Below are 19,239 nucleotides of genomic sequence, written 5' to 3'. Positions count from 1 at the left end.
TCTCTGGTAGCATTTTGTCCTCACACACCCATCTACTATGTCCAACCGGTCTGTCTGCTTCCCTCACCCCTTGCCCAATAAAGGACAAGGACTTCAGAGGAGTACTTTCATTAGTGTTTTCAATAGTGTGGGCGCAGGCTCAGAAGGTGGAGAGGCTGGCCTCAGAGGACACCCAGGCTTGGGGCTAAGTCCCAGTGTCCATGTGAAGGTGTTTCTGGCCTTGTCCGTTTTTGTTGTCCCAGGCTCTGTGCCTCTCACTCAGTCAAGAACTTGTCTTTGTGTTGCTTCTTGGGGACATGCTCAGGGCAGAAGTCAGAGCGGAGGAGGCGGGAAAAGTAGATTATGATCATCACGTCCAGCATGAGCAGGATACCCAGCAGGAAGGTGCCCAGGGTCCTCTGGTTCACATAACGCAAGAAGAAATGGGTGAGGTAGGCCTGAGGGGCCAGGCGGAAGAGAAAGTACATGACCAGGTTCACATACTTGTTAACCCGGTAGAGGAGATGATCCTGGGCATTACTGATTTTCATCATCATGCGAATGGTGAGGAAGATGTTGCTGACTTCCACCAGTAGTGTTAAGACACCCCCACCGACAAAGCTGCTCCAAAAGATGCCGGAGAAGAAGGCACCCATGGCCTAGAGGGAAGAAAGAATAGGAGTTAGGGAACCCAGATGCAGACGCTTTCCTGGAAGTTTGGGGGGTGTGGGTATCAGATTGAGGGCTGGAAAATCCCAAATTTCCCCCTGGAATAATAGTTTATAGTGGATAAGATGCTTTGTTTTGTTAGTTCAACATTACTAGATTTTGATTCCTGCTCACAGCTGGCTGTGGGTGATGTTCAGTCTAAAGAGGCAGTGAAACCATGGGTTGCTGGCCTCAGTGAACAAGTACAGACTGCCAACCTCCAGCATCCTAGCATAAGAAGTAGCACACAGGTCGGGGGCGGGTGGTAAGAAAACACGGCCTTCTCCCAGATTCAGAAAGACGGAGCTGAGACTAGATTACTGACACCAGGCCTATACCACATAGTCTGCTTCTCTCTTACCATGACGTGATGGACAAGGTATTCCCAAGAGGCTCGCGTCTGTCCGCTAGTCACGATGTCCACCGTATCGTGGATGAAATACCCTAGTGGAGGGATGGGGCAAGAGATCATGAACTGAGCTTCCTTCTCCCTGTCCCCAATTTGCCTCCCGCTTCCTGGGCAAGACCTACCCGCAGAGAAGCAAACGAGCAAATAGCCAGAAAGTGACCACGCCGTCTCAATCTCCACTAACATGTCAGGAGTCTGCCATACACTGGAAAGGAGGGAAGAGGAGGCTCTGCATTTCGGCACCCTCAAGGACCATCAACTTCTCGGTTACCCTTCGCAGCCCCGGGGGACCCTGGGCTCGCGCTAGTGGCTGACTGGGAAGCTAAGAGTGGCTGGGCAAAACCCAAGAGCCTCCAGTTTCCCAGGGGCGATCCCCCTCCCCTGGGGCCACTGCGGCTTTTGGTTGGATAGGATACCAAACGGGATCAGGTGAGACTGCGTGGCCTCAGCCCGCCGGTGAGCGATGGGGGTAGTAACACAAGAGCCGGCCCCGGCTCCCCGCTCAGGATCCCCTGGCCACCTCATTTCCACAGTCGCTCACTCACCACAGCAGTGCCCAGATCCCCGACACAATGGAGTGAGCGAAGGAGACGAGCAGGTTGTGCCAGCGCCAGGTGCGCAGGGGGTCGGCGCGCACGTGCACGGGTAGGGGCAGGCGAGAGAGCGCGCGCCGGAGCGCCCGGAAGGTCAGCGTGGCGCCCAGGAGCAGCGGCAGGGCGGGGTGCAGCAGTCGGGGCATGCTGGCCCTCCCTGCCGTCCGCCCTCGAGGCCGCCTCCTAGGTCTGTTCTGGGAACCGGGGTCCCTCTCGGGCCAGTCTAGGCCGGCCGCCAGCCCCACACAGTTGGCGAAGCCCTCTAGGCCCCTTGGCTCCTCCTCGCCCTCCCTGCGAGGCCTCTGCCCCCGCCCCCAGCCGCCCGCGCCCCCGCCCCCAGCCGCCCGCGCCCCCGCCCCGCCCGCCTGCCTCCGCCCCCGCCCCGCCCGCCTGCCCCCGCCCCTCAGGCGCTGCTGCCGCGCGAGCCGGGTGTCCCCGTGGCCTCTCGGCCACCGGCCGGCTCCCGCGGACTTCGGGTAACTAGGAGCTGTGCTGAGGGCGTCGTCGCCGAGACACCCCTCGCTGGCGCCTCCCGACTGCCGACGGAGTCCCCGCTGCCCTCGCTCGCCTGGCCTCATTAACCCGCGTCCCTACTTTTCCCCGGGCCACCGGCTACCCCGCCCTGGGCGGGTACCGCGAGAGCTCTCTCCGCCCTCTACTTTCTGCGCAGAGCTGGACGGGACCCGACACGCCCACGCCCCCTAAGTCCTGGTCCTGGGGTGGGCTCGGGAGCCCCGCGTCCGACAGTGGTCTCCGTGCAGACCCAGTGCCCCTACCGCACCACTCGCAGTCTTCTGGCCGGAGTCCCGTGTTTACCTGTCCCTCCCGCGCCCGCGAGGTGGGCACTTGGGAACTGCTGAGTAACCCATCGCCACCTCTTCCCGCCGGCTCTTAAACTCCTGGGGCCGGGCGACTGTCACAGTCCTCCCTCAGACAGTCCCGGCCCTCGGCCCGGCTCCCCGGAGGCTGGGCAAGCAAGACCTCCGATTTGCCGGGACAGCTGGAGTGACCCGCGCTCTCCAAGCCGGTAGCTTGCAGCAGTTGCGGCTCCTAGTCACTAGGTGTCAGCCTGCCCTCACTGTGGCGCGGGCTCCCCCTCCCGCCTCCGAGCGAGGCAGCTGCTTTCGGGCAGAGTTTAGGTATAAACTCTGGGCGAAAGGAGGAGCAGCTGAGAGCCAGCGAGGGAAGTTAAGCGGAGATGAGAGCGGGGAGGGAGAAGAGGGTTGTAATAGAGGAGGGGCGGGAAGAAGCGGGGGAGGGGAAAGGTGCTGCGGGCGGGAGGAAGAAGCCGAAAACCTGAGGCGCAAGGACCCAGGGACCAAGCCGTTTGAGTGTTTTCCTCCCCTATGGCTCCAAGGTTACACATTAACCCCTGTGGGACTCTTAAGTCAACCAAAGCCCAGTCGGTTTCTAGGTGAGAACACGGGTGTCCTGGGTGAGCGGCTTTCCCGCCCCTCCCCTTGGCTCACAGAGCTGCTCTGTCCGCCGGCCGACACCGGCCAGAGCCAGCGCCCTTCCAGCAGTCATTCCACGTGGGTGGGTTTGGATACCCTTGCGAGAGCCAGGACAGGGGCAGAAGATAAAACGCCCCTTTCCTCACACCCCTTGCCCACTCTGATACAGGGACGCTAACCTTCAGGTTAGTGACCATCCTCCTCCTGAATACTGAGGTTTTCTTTTTTTTTTTTTTTTGAGATGGAGGCTCACTCTATCGCCCAGGCTGGAGTGCAATGGCACGATCTCGGCTCACTGCAACCTCCGCCTCCCAGATTCAAGCGATTCTCCTGCCTCAGCCTCCCGAGTAGCTGGGATTACAAGCGCGCGCCACCATGCCCAACTAATTTTTGTATTTTTAGTAGAGACGAGGTTTTACCATGTTGGCCAGGTTGGTCTCAAACTCCTGACCTCAGGTGATCCGCCCGCCTCGGCCTCCCCAAAGTGCTGGAATTACAGGCGTGAGCCACCGCGCCTGGCCGAATACTGAGTTTTTCTAGAGCTCCCGCAGAGCAGGAGCCCGGGAGAACCTGGAATTAACCTCACTTCCGGTAAAGAGCCTAGCTGGTCACACTAACCAGCCCCCTGCCTCTAGGCTTTTGCCTTGAGCTCATTTCGGCGAAACCGCGGTCTTTCCTTCTCCCCTTGATGCTTTCAGGTACTGACCCACTACCGCCCCCATCTTCCACCATGGGAAGATGAGCACTGAGGGCAGATTACCCTCCTGCAGCGCGTGTGTGAAAGGGGAGTTGAGAGTGCTGACGAGCGCGGCGCTCACTAGTCGGGACGGCCCGAGACCGTGTCATGTCCTCTTCAGGTGAATCAACTTGCACGACTTGGGATTTCCCCCGTCCCTCCCCAGGCAAACACGAAACCAACCCTGCTGCCTTCTCCCAGGAGCGCTGGTCTCGGTCGTTTTGGGTGTGTTTATCGTTTGCGTGCCAAGGAGAACCCGCTTTCTCCTGAAATAGCGTCACTCGTGGGCAAGAAGGGGGTCAATACTCTCTTCCCACCCCTTCCCGGCCTGTGGGGTTTAACTCTCGGGAACGCGACATCCTTTTAGTCTAGCAAGCTTTACAAGGGCTGGGTATATGTGTGGGAGGGGCGGGTACCGTGCCCGCCATTGCGGGCGCGCCCTATTTTCTTGCCCTATTCTTGGACACTGCGTGGGGCAGGGTCGTGAGGGGAAAAGTGACGGCGTGTCGCAGCGGGAGGTGTGTGGTGCAGGCCCACAAATACGGACGCGTGGCGGAACCCACACCTAGGGCGCTGGCTCCGCCCCGCAAGCCGCTCGCCGTGAAGGGGCGGGGCCCAGAGTGGGTGGGTCCGCGCACGCGCCGCGTGGGGGACGGAAGTGAAACTCTAAGAAATGAGATGGAGAAGTACGAGCGGATCCGAGTGGTGGGGAGAGGTGCCTTCGGGTGAGCCAGGGCTCTGGGGGAGGAAACTGCTAGGGGATAGGGAAAATAAGCCCCAATTCCGCCCGCGAAGTCGCCGCCCGCCTAATCCCGCCCCAAGGCGTGAGCGCCACTCTGGGAAGCCCCGCCCAAGCTTCCGGTCCCAGTCCTGCGGGGAGACTCCGCCTCTACGGAGGCCACGCCCCTGACAGGCCCATTGCTCCGCCCACTGAGTTATGTTAGCTTCTTTATTCATTCGTTCAACAAATACTGAGTGCCAGCTATGTATGTCAGGCTTTGGCCGCTGGGTATATAGTTAGAACCGGAACGGGCGTGGTCTTTTCCCTCTTGGAACTTACTGACTGTGGGAAAGTTATACAATAAACAAAACATTATGAAGTAAGAAGTTATAGCAGTTATGAAGTGTTATTAGCAGGTTGTGAGGATAGAGTACATTACCAGTGAGAATACTTATATGAGATGGTCAAGGAAGAATTCTCTGAGAAGGGAGATTGCTTGCTTGCTTGATTGATTTTTAAGACAGAGTCTCCCTCTGTCACCCCGGCTGGAGTTCAGTGGCACGATCTTGGCACACTGCAACCACCACCTCCTGGGTTCAAGCAATCGTTGTGCCTCAGCCTCCCGAGTAGCTAGGATTACAGGCGTGCGCCACCACGCCCGGCTAAATTTTTTGGATTTTTTTTTTTTTTTTTTTTTTTTGAGGCAGTCTCACTCTGTCGCAGTGGCGCGATCTCGAGTGCAGTGGCACTATCTCAGCTCACTGCAACCTCTGCCTCCCTGGTTCAAGCGCTTCTCCTGCCTCAGCCTCCCGAGTAGCTGGGACTACAGGCACGCGCCACCATGCCCAGCTAATATTTTTTGTGTTTTTAGTACAGATGGGGTTTCGCCATGTTGGCCAGGCTGGTCTCAAATTCCTGACCTCAGGTGATCCGCCCGCGCCGGCCTCCCTAAGTGCTGGAATTACAGGCGTGAGCCACCGCGACAGGCCAGAAGTGAGATTTAAGGCCAAGACTTGAGGAATGAGGACCAGTAGTCTGCAGGTGAAGGGAGAACTTTTCAGGCAAAGGAAATAGCGTATGTGAAATGTCTCACATGGGAAAACAGAGCATTCAAGAAACCGAGAAAGACTAGTAATAGTTGGAATGTAGTGGGCAAGGTAGAGAATGGTATAAAATGTAATTGTCGAGGGCGGGGACTAGATTATGGCCTGATAACCTGAGATAAAAGGTTCATTTGCCACAAACGGTTTTGTTTTGTTTTTGTTTTTGTTTTTGAGACGGAGTCTTGCACTGTCGCTCAGGCTGGAGTGTAGTGGCAATCTCAGTTCACTGCAATCTCCGCCTCCCGGGTTCACGCAATTCTCCTGCCTCAGCATCCTGAGTAGCTGGGACTACAGGCACACGCCACAACAACCGGCTAATTTTTTTTTTTTTTTTTTTTTTTTTTTTGAGACAGAGTCTCCTCTGTTGCCCAGGCTGGAGTGCAATGGCACCATCTTGGCTTACTGCAAGCCCCGCCTCCCGGGTTCAAGCAATTCTCCTGCCTCAGCCTTACAGGCGTGTGCCACCATGCCTGGCTAATTTTTTGTATTTTTAGTAGAGACAGGGTTTCACCATGTTGGCCAGCCTGGTCTCGAACTCCTGACCTCAGGCGATCCACCTGCTTCTGCCTCCCAAAGTGTTGGGATTACAGGCGTGAGCCACCACTCCCGGCCACCAGGAAGGGTTTTAAAGAGGAAGAGTGATCCTGAGACTTGGCAGAGTTTTTTGAAAAGGGGCAGGGTGCAGTGGCTCACACCTATAATCCTAGCACTTTGGGAGGCCGAGATGGGCAATTGCTTGAGCTTAGGAGTTAGAGACCAGCCTGGGCAACACAATGAGTCCCCCTGTCTACAAAAAAATAAAAAAATTAGCCAGATATGGTGGCATTGGCATGTGCCTGTAGTCCCAACTACTCAGGAGGCTGAGGTGGGAGGATCACTTGAGCATGGGAGGTGGAGGCTGTAGTAAGCTGAGATGAGACCCCTGCACTTCAACTTGGTTGACAGAGTGAGAACCTATCTAAAAAAAGTAATAATACAAGAAAAAAAGAAAGAGAAAGGAAAGAAAGAAGGGGCCGGGCGCGGTGGCTCAGGCCTGTAATCCCAGCACTTTGGGAGGCTGAGGTGGTTGGATCACCTGAGGTCAAGAGTTCGAGACCAGCCTGGCCAACACAGTGAAACCCCATCTCTACTAAAAATACAAAATTTAGCTGGGTGTTGTGACGGCTACTTGGGAGGCTGAGTCAGGAGAATCGCTTGAACCTGGAAGGCAGAGGTTGCAGTGAGCTGAGACTGTGCCATTGCACTACAGCCTAGGCAACAAGAGTGAAACTCTGTCTCAAAAAAAAATAAAAACAAAAAGGCCGGGCGTGGGGGTCATGCCTGTAATCCCAGCACTTTGGGAGGCCGAGGCGGGCAGGTCACGAGGTCAAGAGATCGAGACCATCCCGGCCAACATGGTAAAACCCCGTCTCTACTAAAAATACAAAAATTAGCTGGGCGTGGTGGCACGCGCCTGTAGTCCCAGCTACTCGGGAGGCTGAGGGAGGAGAATTGCTTGAACCTGGGAGGCGGAGGATGTAGTGAGCCGAGATCACGCCACTCCACTCCCGCCTGGCAACAGAGTGAGACTCCTTCTCAAAAATAAAAAAAATAGAAAAATAAAAAATCTTATCAGACCATTCCTCTATATTTTGTCTTTCTTTCTTTCTTTCTTTCTTTTTTTTTTTTTCTGAGACAGAGTCTCGCTCTGTCACCCAGGCTAGAGTGCAGTGGCACGATCTCGGCTCATTGCAAGCTCCGCCTCCCAGGTTCACGCCATTCTTCTGCCTCAGCCTCCCTAGCAGCTGGAACTACAGGCGCCCGCCACCACTCCCGGCTAATTTTTTCGTATTTTTTAGTAGAGACGGGGTTTCACCATGTTAGCCAGTATGGTCTCGATCTGCTGACCTCGTGATCCGCCTGCCTCAGTCTCCCAAAGGCCTGGGATTACAGGCGTGAGCCACCGCGCCTGGCCCAAGTTTTTTTTTTTTTTTTTTTTTTTTTGAGACGGAGTCTTGCTCTATCTTCTAGGCTGGACTGCAGTGGCGCAATCTAGGCTCACTGCAAGCTCTGCCTCACGGGTTCACGCCATTCTACTGCCTCAGCCTCCCGAGTAGCTGGGACTACAGGCACCTGCCATCACACCCGGCTAATTTTTTGTATTTTTAGTAGAGATGGGGTTTCATCGTGTTAGCCAGGATAGTAAGATTTTTAAATTGCATTCTGGGGCTGGGCATGGTGGCTCATGCCCATAATCCCAGCACTTTGGGAGGCCGAGATGGGAGCATATCTTGAGGCCACGAGTTCAAGACCAACCTGGCCAACATAGTGAGACCCATATCTATAAAAAAAAGAAAAACAAATAGAAAATAAACGTCATTCTGGTTCATGTAGAATTTAGATTTGAGGGTGACAGGAGTGAAAGGGACCATTTTGGAGAGTTATACAGTATTTTAGGCGAGAAATTATGATGACTATAGGGCAAGGGCTGTAGAGAGGGCACAGAGAATTGGATGGATTTACAGTATTGCAGAGGTAGAAATGGGATTTGCTTGTGTGAAATGGAGGAAAGATTCTAGGGCGATTAGGGCGATTTTCTTTTTTCTTTTCTTTCTTTCTTTCTTTTTTTTTTTTTTTTTTTTGAGGTGGAGTCTCACTCTGTCGCCCAGGCTGGAGTGCAGTGGCGCCATCTCGGCTCACAGCAAGCTCCACCTCCCAGGTTCAGGCCATTCTGCTGCCTCAGCCTCCCGAGTAGCTGGGATTACAGGCGCCTACCATCACGCCCAGCTAATTTTTGTATTTTGGGTGGAGATGGGGTTTCACCATTTTGGCCAGGTTGTTCTCAAACTCCTGACCTCAAATGATCCACCCGCCTCGGCCTCCCAAAGTGTTAGTATTACAAGTGTGAGCCATTACGCCCGGCCTAGGGTGATTTTCAAGTGTCTGTTTTTTTGTTGTTTTGTTTTGAGACCATCTCACTTGGTCACCCAGGCTGGAGTGCAGTGGCGCAATCATGGCTAACTGTATCTTCAATGTCCTAGGCTCAGGTGATCCTCCCACCTCATCCTCCAGAGCAGCTGGGACCACAGAGGCTTGCCACCATGCTCAGCTAATTTTTTTTTTTTTTTTTTTTTTGCGAGAGTGGGTTTCACCATGTTGCTCAGGCTGGTCTTGAACGCCTGGACTCAAGTGATCTACCTGCCTTGGCCTCCCAAAGTGCTGAGATTACAGGCCTTAGCCACTTGGCCCTGCCTCAGGTTTCTGATTTTAGCAGTTTCTGATTTTAATAACTGGAGGATGATGGTAGCATTTACTGAGATGGAAGAGACTGAGCAAGGAAAGGTTTGGAGGCAGGAATCAAGAGTTTTATTTTGAATTTGTTAAAATTTAGGATGACTGTGAGCCATTCAAGTGGATATCTGAGTCTAGGGTTCAGAAGAGAAGTCTGATCTGGAGGTAAAAATTTGAGACTTAGATCAGCTTATAGTCCACTCATTCAACAAATACTTATTGACTGCCTATTGTGTGCTAAATATTGGGCTATGCACTGGGGTTATTGTGGTGAACAAGAATGTTGTAGTCCCTGCTTTTATGGAGACTGACCACAGAATTAAAATAAAATAATATGAATGGCTTCTATTCATTGAGCGTTTTCTTTGTGCTGGTCACTGCACTCAGTGTCTTACATGCATTTTCTCATTCCATCCTCTCAACAACCCTGGGAGGCCCATTTCATTTTCCAGACAATGATGTCACATAATGTATCAAACCAGATAACTAGTAAGAGGAGGCACCCAGATTTGAACCCAGGCAGTCTGTGGGAACTTAGAGATCAAGACTAACTTTACCTCACAGTGCCTGTGGTGAAACTGAAGTCCCACACAGCTTGTAATCAGTTCTCCCTGTTCCCAAGCTCAGTGTTCTGTGCGCTTGGTTAGATGACCTCTTAGTCTAGAACCCTCTTCCAAGAGACATCAGTCACTAGGCTGCACCGCCCTGCCTGATATGTGGCTGGAGGCTTAGCTGGTAACCTGTCCCTGTCCTCCGTATCCCTAGGATTGTGCACCTGTGCCTGCGAAAGGCTGACCAGAAGCTGGTGATCATCAAGCAGATTCCAGTGGAACAGATGACCAAGGAAGAGCGGCAGGCAGCCCAGAATGAGTGCCAGGTCCTCAAGCTGCTCAACCACCCCAATGTCATTGAGTACTACGAGAACTTCCTGGAAGACAAAGCCCTTATGATCGCCATGGAATATGCACCAGGTGGGCCAGCCTCCTTACAGTGGCCTGGCTGGAGGGCCTCTTACCTCTGGGACAGGCAGACACAGATCTCCTGGCTTCCCTCCTTGGAATGGGCATGGCCAAGGGTTAGAGTTCTGGTCCCAATTATCTGACCCCGGCTAGCCCCTTGTCCTCTCTGGTCCCAGTGCCCTGTTCCATACATAAAAGGAGAGGGGTTGTTGGCTGGGCACGGTGCTCATGCCTGTAATCTCAGCACTTTGGGAGGCCAACGCCGAGGCGGGCGGATCATGAGGTCAGGAGATCGAGACCATCCTGTTTAACACGGGGAAACCCCGTCTCTACTAAAAATACAAAAAAAAAAAAATTAGCCGGGTGTGGTGGCAGGCACCTGTAGTCCCAGCTACTAAGGAGGCTGAGGCAGGAGAATGGCTTGAACCCGGGAGGGGGCGCTTGCAGCAGTGAGCTGAGATCGTGCCACTGCACTCCAGCCTGGGCAACAGAGCGAGACTCCATCTCAAAAAAAAAAAACAACAACAACGGAGAGGGGTTGTCGTAGGTGTGAGAAAGCCTGGATCTTGATTAGTCCCTTGGGCCACAGGCGGCACTCTGGCTGAGTTCATCCAAAAGCGCTGTAATTCCCTGCTGGAGGAGGAGACCATCCTGCACTTCTTCGTGCAGATCCTGCTTGCACTGCATCATGTGCACACCCACCTCATCCTGCACCGAGACCTCAAGACCCAGAACATCCTGCTTGACAAACACCGCATGGTCGTCAAGATCGGTGATTTCGGCATCTCCAAGATCCTTAGCAGCAAGAGCAAGGCCTACACGGTGCCTGGGCATGGAAGGGACCTCCAGGGTGCTAGAAGTCTTGAGGGCCAGGACCTAACCCTGCCTCCTCCCCTCCCCCTAAAAAACCCTTGGCCCTTTGGCCCCTGTTTGGGTGGTTCTGCAGGAGGAAGCCCCTTGGCTTGCTTTGAGAAGAAGCTGTCCCCAAATGGGCTTATGCATAGAGCCCCTGGTCTTCCCTCCCTGCAGGGCTGTGATCCCAGCTTCTATCCTGCAGGTGGTGGGTACCCCATGCTATATCTCCCCTGAGCTGTGTGAGGGCAAGCCCTACAACCAGAAGAGTGACATCTGGGCCCTGGGCTGTGTCCTCTACGAGCTGGCCAGCCTCAAGAGGGCTTTCGAGGCTGCGGTGAGTGTATGCACCCTCCAGGGGACAACTGAGAAATCTACTGCCTCGCCCAGCAGCCCTTGGCTCAAGCCACCTCAGGTTTCTCCTCTAGCTGAGTCATGTCTCTCCCTTATCAGATTACCCCAGGGGAGGGCTATGGGTGTCCCTCAGACTATGGATTTCTGAGAGTAGGTCTTGCCTCCCATTAGACGGAGGGCTCCTGAGGGCAGGGCTGTGGCTTTCCCAGAAGACCCTCCCAAGAGCAAGACTTGAGTTTTCCCAGCATGCTGGGGTTTCTGAGGATATAGCTGCAGCTCCCCTATCAGACTAGGGATCACTGAAAGCCAGGTTGGACTCCCCTGTCAGTCTGGGAGTCTCCTCATCAGACTGAAGTCTCCTGAGGGCAAAGCTGTTATTGTTTATTTATTTATTTTTTTATTATACTTTAAGTTTTAGGGCACATGTGCACAACGTGCAGGTTTGATACGTATGTATACATGTGCGATGTTGGTGTGCTGCACCCATTAACTCATCATTTAACATTAGGTATATTTCCTAATGCTATCCCTTCCCCCTCCCCCCACCCCACAACAGGCCCCGGTGTGTGATGTTCCCCTTCCTGTGTCCATGTGTTCTCATTGTTCAATTCCCACCTATGAGTGAGAACATGCGGTGTTTGGTTTTTTGTCCTTGCGATAGTTTGCTGAGAATGATGGTTTCCAGCTCCATCCATGTCCTACAAAGGACATGAACTCATCATTTTTTACGGCTGCATAGTATTCCATGGTGTGTATGTGCCACGTTTTCTTAATCCATCTATCATTGTTGGACATTTAGGTTGGTTCCAAGTCTTTGCTATTGTGAATAGTGCCACAATAAACATACGTGTGCATGTGTCTTTATAGCAGCATGATTTATAGTCATTTGGGTATACACCCAGTAATGGGATGGCTGGGTCAAATGGTATTTCTAGTTCTAGATCCCTGAGGAATCGCCACACTGACTTCCACAATGGTTGAACTAGTTTACAGTCCCACCAACAGTGTAAAAGTGTTCCTATTTCTCCACATCCTCTCCAGCACTTGTTGTTTCCTGACTTTTTAAAGATCGCCATTCTAACTGGTGTGAGATGGTATCTCATTGTGGTTTTGATTTGCATTTCTTGATGGCCAGTGATGATGAGCATTTTTTCATGTGTCTTTTGGCTGCATAAATGTCTTCTTTTGAGAAGTGTCTGTTCATATCCTTCGCCCACTTGTTGATGGGGTTGTTTTTTTCTTGTAAATTTGTTTGAGTTCTTTGTAGATTCTGGATATTAGCCCTTTGTCAGATGAGTAGATTGCAAAAATCTTCTCCCATTCTGTAGGTTGCCTGTTCACTCTGATGGTAGTTTCTTTTGCTGTGCAGAAGCTCTTTAGTTTAATTAGATCCCATTTGTCAATTTTGGCTTTTGTTGCCATTGCTTTTGGTGTTTTAGACATGAAGTCCTTGCCCATGCCTATGTCCTGAATGGTATTGCCTAGGTATTCTTCTAGGGGTTTGATGGTTTTAGGTCTAACATGTAAGTCTTTAGTCCATCTTGAATTAATTTTTGTGTAAGGTGTAAGGAAGGGATCCAGTTTCAGCTTTCTACATATGGCTAGCCAGTTTTCCCAGCACCATTTATTAAATAGGGAATCCTTTCCCCATTTCTTGTTTTTCTCAGGTTTGTCAAAGATCAGATAGTTGTAGATGTGTGGCATTATTTCTGAGGGCCCTGTTCTGTTCCATTGGTCTATATCTCTGTTTTGGTACCAGTACCATGCTGTTTTGGTTACTGTAGCCTTGTAGTATAGTTTGAAGTCAGGTAGCATGATGCCTCCAGGCAAAGCTGTCATTATCCTAGGAGACCAGGGGCTGGAGCTGGGGGGTGCTGCCCTCACTTCCCCAAATTCTCAACCTGGTGCCTTCACAGAACTTGCCAGCACTGGTGCTGAAGATCATGAGTGGCACCTTTGCACCTATCTCTGACCGGTACAGCCCTGAGCTTCGCCAGCTGGTCCTGAGTCTACTCAGCCTGGAGCCTGCCCAGCGGCCACCACTCAGCCACATCATGGCACAGCCCCTCTGCATCCGTGCCCTCCTCAACCTCCACACCGACGTGGGCAGTGTCCGCATGCGGAGGCCTGTGCAGGGACAGCGAGCGGTCCTGGGCGGCAGGGTGTGGGCACCCAGTGGGAGCACAGGAGGTCTGAGGCAGAGGGAAACCTGGGGCAAGTCCTCCCTTCCTGCATGTAGGAATGTCAGGAGGGTCTTTGTCCTTAGGCCCCCATCTGTCCTGCAGGGCAGAGAAGTCCGTGGCCCCCAGCAGCACAGGGAGCAGGACCACCAGTGTCCGCTGCAGAGGTAAGTGGGAAGAGGCCGCCAGTCCCCATGGATGCCACACCATTCCCATCAGTTTAATAGTCCCCATGCACTGTACCTGCAGGTATCCCCCGGGGACCTGTGAGGCCAGCCATCCCACCACCACTGTCGTCAGTGTATGCCTGGGGTGGTGGGCTGGGCACCCCCCTGCGGCTGCCAATGCTCAACACAGAGGTGGTCCAGGTGGCAGCTGGGCGCACGCAGAAAGCCGGCGTCACGCGCTCTGGGCGTCTCATCCTGTGGGAGGTGAGCAGGCCAGGGGGTGGCCTGGATGGGTGGAGGTGGAGGTCCACAGCAGGGTTGGGGTGCTCAGGCGCTGCCCATCCCCCTGCCCCTGCAGGCCCCACCCCTAGGTGCAGGCGGAGGCAGTCTCCTCCCTGGGGCAGTGGAGCAGCCACAGCCCCAGTTCATCTCGCGTTTCCTGGAGGGCCAGTCGGGCGTGACCATCAAGCACGTGGCCTGTGGGGACTTCTTCACTGCCTGCCTGACTGGTGAGTTGTTGGGCCTACCTTGTGGGACCTGCTCTAAGGCCCCACAGAGCACCTTCTCTCTTCTCTTGCAAAACATGCACTTAATGAATGCTTCTGTCTACTAGTTATCGAGTTATTGCTTCTGTCTAGTAACTATTGAGGAGATTTCCTTATACAACCTCCTTTAACCTACGGACAGGCCTGGCAAGGCAGTTATTATATTATCCTCATTTGACAAGTGGGGACGCTAAGGCTCAGAGAGGGTGTCACTTGTCCAAAGTCACATATGTTTGAAGGGACTCATATCCTTTTCTCTCTTCCTATCCCATCCTTCCAGCCCTGGTCCCCAACTTTATTTTGCTGCTGCAACCCACTGGAGGACCGGGCTATCTGGAAAGACTGTTTAACTTCTTTCCCTTCTCCTTCCTCACTGCCCTTCTCCCCAGACAGAGGCATCATCATGACATTCGGCAGCGGCAGCAATGGGTGCCTAGGCCATGGCAGCCTCACTGACATCAGCCAGGTGGGTGTCACATATATCTTGGGAAGGGGAAGTCGGGGGATGGTGGGGAGCCCACATCTGTGAGTTGACACCAGATTGGGGGCAGGGGAGTTCCCAGCAACCACAGGTTCCTCTAGCTTCCCAGCTGCACCTGCTCTGGGCCACCTACATTGGGGGAAGTACAGAAAAACCAGGCTTCCCCAATGGTTGCCCACCTGGCAGTGTGTATGGCTGGATTTAAAGACACAGCCACCTCCTGAGAATGTGTAGCCTCCAGCTTTGTCCCTACAGGGGGTGTTGAAGCCAGATGGCTCCAGACCCTTTGCCCAGTTTCTCCTTGCTTCCTCTCCTCTCTAGCCCACCATTGTGGAGGCTTTGCTGGGCTATGAAATGGTGCAGGTGGCCTGTGGGGCCTCTCACGTGCTGGCCCTGTCCACTGAGCGAGAACTATTTGCCTGGGGCCGTGGAGACAGCGGTAAGCTCCAGCCTTTAGGCCCCATCTCACAGCATCCTCAGCCATGACTTGCTCCCCTTCATACCCACCTTCCACCTCACAGCACATTCTCTCTTCCCTCTTTTCTCTCAAATTCTCTTCATTCATTCAACAAAACTTTATTTTACACCGACTATGTGCACACCCTGTGCTGGGTGCTGAGATGAGATGGAGATATGGCTTCCTTCAGGTGTTTATGAGGTAATGAAGGAAATTTCATTCATCCACCTAGTTTTTTATTTTATTTTGAGATGGAGTCTCGCTCTGTTACCCAGGCTAGAGTGCAGTGGCGTGATCTCAGCTCACTGCAACCTCCACCACCGGGTTCAAGTGAATTTCCTGCCTCAGCCTCCCAAGTAGCTGGCATTATAGGCACCCGCCACCGCGCCCAGCAAATTTTTGTATTTTTAGTAGAGACAGGGTTTCACCATCTTGGCCAGGCTGGTCTTGAACTCCTGACCTCGTGATCCACATGCCTCAGCCTCCCAAAGTGCTGGGATTACAGGCGTGAGCCACCACGCCTGGCCCATCCACTAATTTTTATTGAGGTCCTCTTTGGGTCAGGCATCAGGCTGGCCACTGAAACTAGAGATGACACTGATGGGTTCCTGTCTTCCTGGAAGACTCAGTCTAGTGGGAGAAAGATGACATTGCCAGCGTGCCAGAGAACAGATAGCATCAGGGCTACACCCCAGTGCAGAGGCGTGGAATTCAGTGAACAGTAATGTCAACTGGAGGAGAGAGATGTCATCTGAACAGGGCTTTAAAGGAGGAGGATTTTGAGCCGGCGTGGTGGCTCACGCCTGTAATCCTAGCACTTTGGGAGGCCGAGGCAGGTGGATCACAAGGTCAGGAGTTCGAGACCAGCCTGGCCAACATGGTAAAACCCCGTCTCTACTAAAAATAAAAAAATTAGCTGGGCATGGTGGTGCATGCCTGTAATCCCAGCTACTCAGGAGGCTGAGGCAGGAGAATCACTTGAACCCAGGAGGCAGAGGTTGCAGTGAGTGAAGATCATACCCTTGTACTCCAGCCTTGGCGACAGAGTGAGACTCAGTCTCGAAAAATAAAAATAAAAAATAAAGAAGGAGGATTTTAACCAGCAGAGGGGCCTAGGAAAGGCATTTGGGACTGAGAGAACAGAGAACTCATGCTGTTCCCTCCCCTCAGTGGGCCCTCCTCATTCTGGCATCACCCCCACTAAAGCTCAAATTAACTCCTTCTGGGTTTCTTCTTGTAGGCAGACTGGGGCTAGGCACCAGGGAGTCCCACAGCTGCCCCCAGCAGGTGCCCATGCCCCCAGGACAGGAAGCTCAGCGAGTTGTATGTGGCATCGATTCCTCCATGATCCTCACTGTGCCTGGCCAAGCCCTAGCCTGTGGGAGCAACAGGTGAATAGATCATCAGGATGACTAACCTGCCCCTGGCTCTCCTTGGCTGCAAGTGCTCCGTCCATCATTGCCTACCTTTCACCAAAGACCAGAATTGAGGGGGTTGAGGGTGCTATTGGTTCAACCCAGGGTGGGATCTGTCTCCTGGTGCACCAGCTCCTGCCCAAACTGTCTGTCAGTTGGATTTGGCTTCTGGCTCTGCCCTCAGGTTCAACAAGCTGGGCCTGGACCACCTCTCCCTGGGGGAGGAGCCTGTCCCCCACCAGCAAGTGGAGGAGGCCCTGAGCTTCACACTACTAGGCTCTGCACCCCTGGACCAGGAGCCTCTGCTGAGTATAGACCTGGGCACTGCTCACTCAGCTGCTGTGACTGGTGAGCAGGACTTGGGCTCTGGAGGTCAGAGGGGGACTCACGGTCTCCTTGGTACCCTGTCGAAGCACCCCTTTCCTTCCTCTCCCCCATAGCCTCGGGTGATTGCTACACTTTTGGCAGCAATCAGCACGGACAGTTGGGCACCAATACTCGCCGAGGCAGTCGGGCACCCTGTAAGGTCCAAGGCCTTGAGGGCATCAAGATGGCAATGGTAGCCTGTGGGGATGCCTTCACTGTAGCTATTGGGGCAGGTGAGGACTGAGCATGGTGGGGGCAGACAGTGCCATGAGCAGTGGGGGGTGGGGGTTGCTATTCAGGGCCACTGGACTCTGGAGCCTCCCAGGGGCCATCCTGGCAATGTGGGAGGGGAGATCCTGCTCGGGCTGTGCCCACTTCCCACTTCCCTCCTGGGGATTCTTCCTGGCAGAGGGCGAAGTGTACTCTTGGGGCAAAGGGGCGCGAGGTCGATTGGGAAGGAGGGATGAGGATGCCGGACTCCCTCGGCCAGTGCAGTTGGATGAGACACACCCTTACACGGTGACTTCCGTGTCCTGTTGCCATGGAAACACCCTCCTGGCTGTTCGATGTGAGTTGTAACTTTTCCCACTTCACCACACAGCCCAGCTGGCCCCTGTCCACACTCCCATCCCCAGTGTTCACAGATGCCCACATCACCAAAAGCATCTTTAGCCCCCAGATTAAAAAAGCAGAAGCTGCGGTTGAAAAGCTTCAAGCTTCCTGCCTGGGGTGGCCAAGGCTGGTGCTTCTTGGGCCTCATGGAAGGGCTGCCTCCACTGCTCCCCAGGGCTCACATGCATTCTTTCTCCTACTGCTGAGTCCCGTTGATGCTGAAACTCTCTTTCTGGCCTAACAGGGTCCAGAATCCAGGGCCCAGTGGGAGTGGGAGGTGGGTGATGATTTCTGGGGCACTGCCCTCAGAAGCTGCAAGGGTTTCTCTTCGGTACCCTCCAGCGGTCACAGATGAGCCGGTCCCCCCCTGAGGCACCCGGATTCACCTCTGGACCACCCTGATATTGCTTCTCCTCTGAATGCTCTGAAAAGTGCAGGTGCCCAAGGCATGACTTGCAGCTGTCTCCTGGATTGTGTCATCATGGGGTATCAGGGCTGGCAAAACCCCTGCTCTGCTTTTGGCCTTGGATATGGAAACCTCAACCACTTTGTTCTCCTACCACCTCTTTGCCCTTCCTACCCCTTCCTCCCTTCAGTCAGTGTCCCCAGGGTCCAGCCTGGCTAGAGTTAGAAGGCAGACCTAGCCTTTGGAAGCAGGGTGGCCTCCAGAGCCTTGCCATAAAAAGGCTGAAGGCAGCCGGGCGCGGTGGCTCACGCCTGTAATCCCAGCACTTTGGGAGGCAGAGGCGAGCGGATCACGAGGTCAGGAGATCGAGACCATCCTGGCTAACGTGGTGAAACCCCATCTCTACTAAAAATACAAAAAAATTAGCTGGGCGTGGTGGCACGCGCCTGTAGTCCCAGCTGCTCAGGAGGCTGAGGCAGGAGAATGGCGTAAACCCGGGAGGCGGAGCTTGCAGTGAGCCGAGATCGCTCCACTGCACTCCAGCCTGGGCGACAGAACCAGACTCCGTCTCAAAAAAAAAAAACAAAAAACAAAAAAGGCTGAAGGCACCTGTAGCTCCACACAGACCCTATTCTTTCCCCTAGCCCAGTTAGAAAATAAGTCTGGGCCGGCGGCGGTGGCTCACACCTGCATAGGCAGTGCTTTGGCCAGGAGGATCCCTTGATCCCTTGTGGCCAGGAGTTGGGAAACCAGCCTGGGGACTATAGCGAGACCGCTGTCTCCACCAAAAAAAAAAAAAGAAGAAGAAGAAGAAGAAGAAGAAAATAAGGCTGGGTGCGGTGGCTCACGCCTGTAATTCCAGCACTTTGGGAGGCCAAGGCGGGCGGATCACTTGAGGTCAGTAGACTGAGGCCAGGCTGGCCAACAAGGTGGAACCCCGTCTCTACTAAAAATACAAAAATTAACCAGGCATGGTGACGGGCGCCTGTAATCCCAGCTACTCTGGAGGCTAAGGCAGGAGAATCCCTTGAACCCGGGAGGTGAAGTTTGCAGTGAGCCGAGATCGCACCACTGCACTCCAGCCTGGATGACAGAGCAAGTCTCCCTCTCAAAAAAAAAAAAAAAAAAAAGTCTTTGGTGCTTACCGGGACTCTATCTCCATGCTTTGGAGCAGGGCAAGCCAGGGCCTGCCTGGACTAGCCATTAGGCCTGCCTAGCTTCTGCATAGCCCGGGGCTGGGCGGTCCCCGGGAGTGCTGCCACCTCCCCTACACTTTCATCCTGAGGCAGGATTTGCTAGACGTCGGCTTGCCTCTCTTCCCCAGCAGGAGGGCAGGAGTCACTAAGTGCTGCAGAAAAGATCCGCGCTGGAGATTGCCCGTGCCCCCATGCCTTTCCCCAGAAACAGTTGAGAGAATGGGTAGCTGGTGGGACCAGACCGGTTTCCCAGAGGACAGGAAGTAAAGCCAATAA

General features: G+C 53.8%; 2 protein-coding genes across 7 annotated transcripts; one reads left to right on the top strand and one right to left on the bottom strand.

The window, feature by feature from the left end:
* Positions 1-96: 96 nt before the first annotated feature.
* On the bottom strand, positions 97-2,645 carry TLCD1 (TLC domain containing 1). 2 transcript variants are annotated; one of them, XM_034942196.3, is made up of 4 exons: positions 2,506-2,645; positions 1,219-1,301; positions 1,049-1,131; positions 97-638 (listed from the first exon to the last, which is right to left on the bottom strand). In XM_034942196.3, the coding sequence occupies exons 1-4, from the start codon at positions 2,556-2,558 to the stop codon at positions 255-257; spliced, it is 603 nt and encodes a 200-aa protein (XP_034798087.1). In that variant the 5' UTR covers positions 2,559-2,645; the 3' UTR covers positions 97-254. The 2 variants fall into 2 exon arrangements, with proteins under 2 accessions (XP_034798087.1, XP_003812736.1); XM_003812688.4 differs by lacking the exon at positions 2,506-2,645 and adding an exon at positions 1,642-2,006.
* Positions 2,086-18,713, top strand: NEK8 (NIMA related kinase 8). 5 transcript variants are annotated; one of them, XM_055101904.2, is made up of 16 exons: positions 2,086-2,527; positions 3,842-4,000; positions 9,739-9,944; positions 10,522-10,754; positions 10,990-11,121; positions 13,055-13,263; positions 13,424-13,485; positions 13,568-13,749; positions 13,844-13,994; positions 14,420-14,496; positions 14,833-14,950; positions 16,209-16,359; positions 16,568-16,731; positions 16,824-16,982; positions 17,159-17,317; positions 17,704-18,713. In XM_055101904.2, the coding sequence occupies exons 2-16, from the start codon at positions 3,882-3,884 to the stop codon at positions 17,730-17,732; spliced, it is 2,151 nt and encodes a 716-aa protein (XP_054957879.1). In that variant the 5' UTR covers positions 2,086-2,527; positions 3,842-3,881; the 3' UTR covers positions 17,733-18,713. The 5 variants fall into 5 exon arrangements, with proteins under 5 accessions (XP_054957879.1, XP_024781887.1, XP_054957880.1 ...); XM_024926119.4 differs by lacking the exon at positions 2,086-2,527 and adding an exon at positions 3,385-3,734; XM_055101905.2 differs by lacking the exons at positions 2,086-2,527; positions 3,842-4,000 and adding an exon at positions 3,568-3,841.
* The last annotated feature ends 526 nt before the right edge of the window (positions 18,714-19,239 follow it).

This window comes from Pan paniscus, chromosome 19, assembly GCF_029289425.2.
Source record: "Pan paniscus chromosome 19, NHGRI_mPanPan1-v2.0_pri, whole genome shotgun sequence".
NCBI classification, from domain to species: domain Eukaryota; kingdom Metazoa; phylum Chordata; class Mammalia; order Primates; family Hominidae; genus Pan; species Pan paniscus.
The sequence above is the reverse complement of the archived record's forward strand: the minus strand, read 5'-3'. Positions and strand labels throughout refer to the sequence as shown.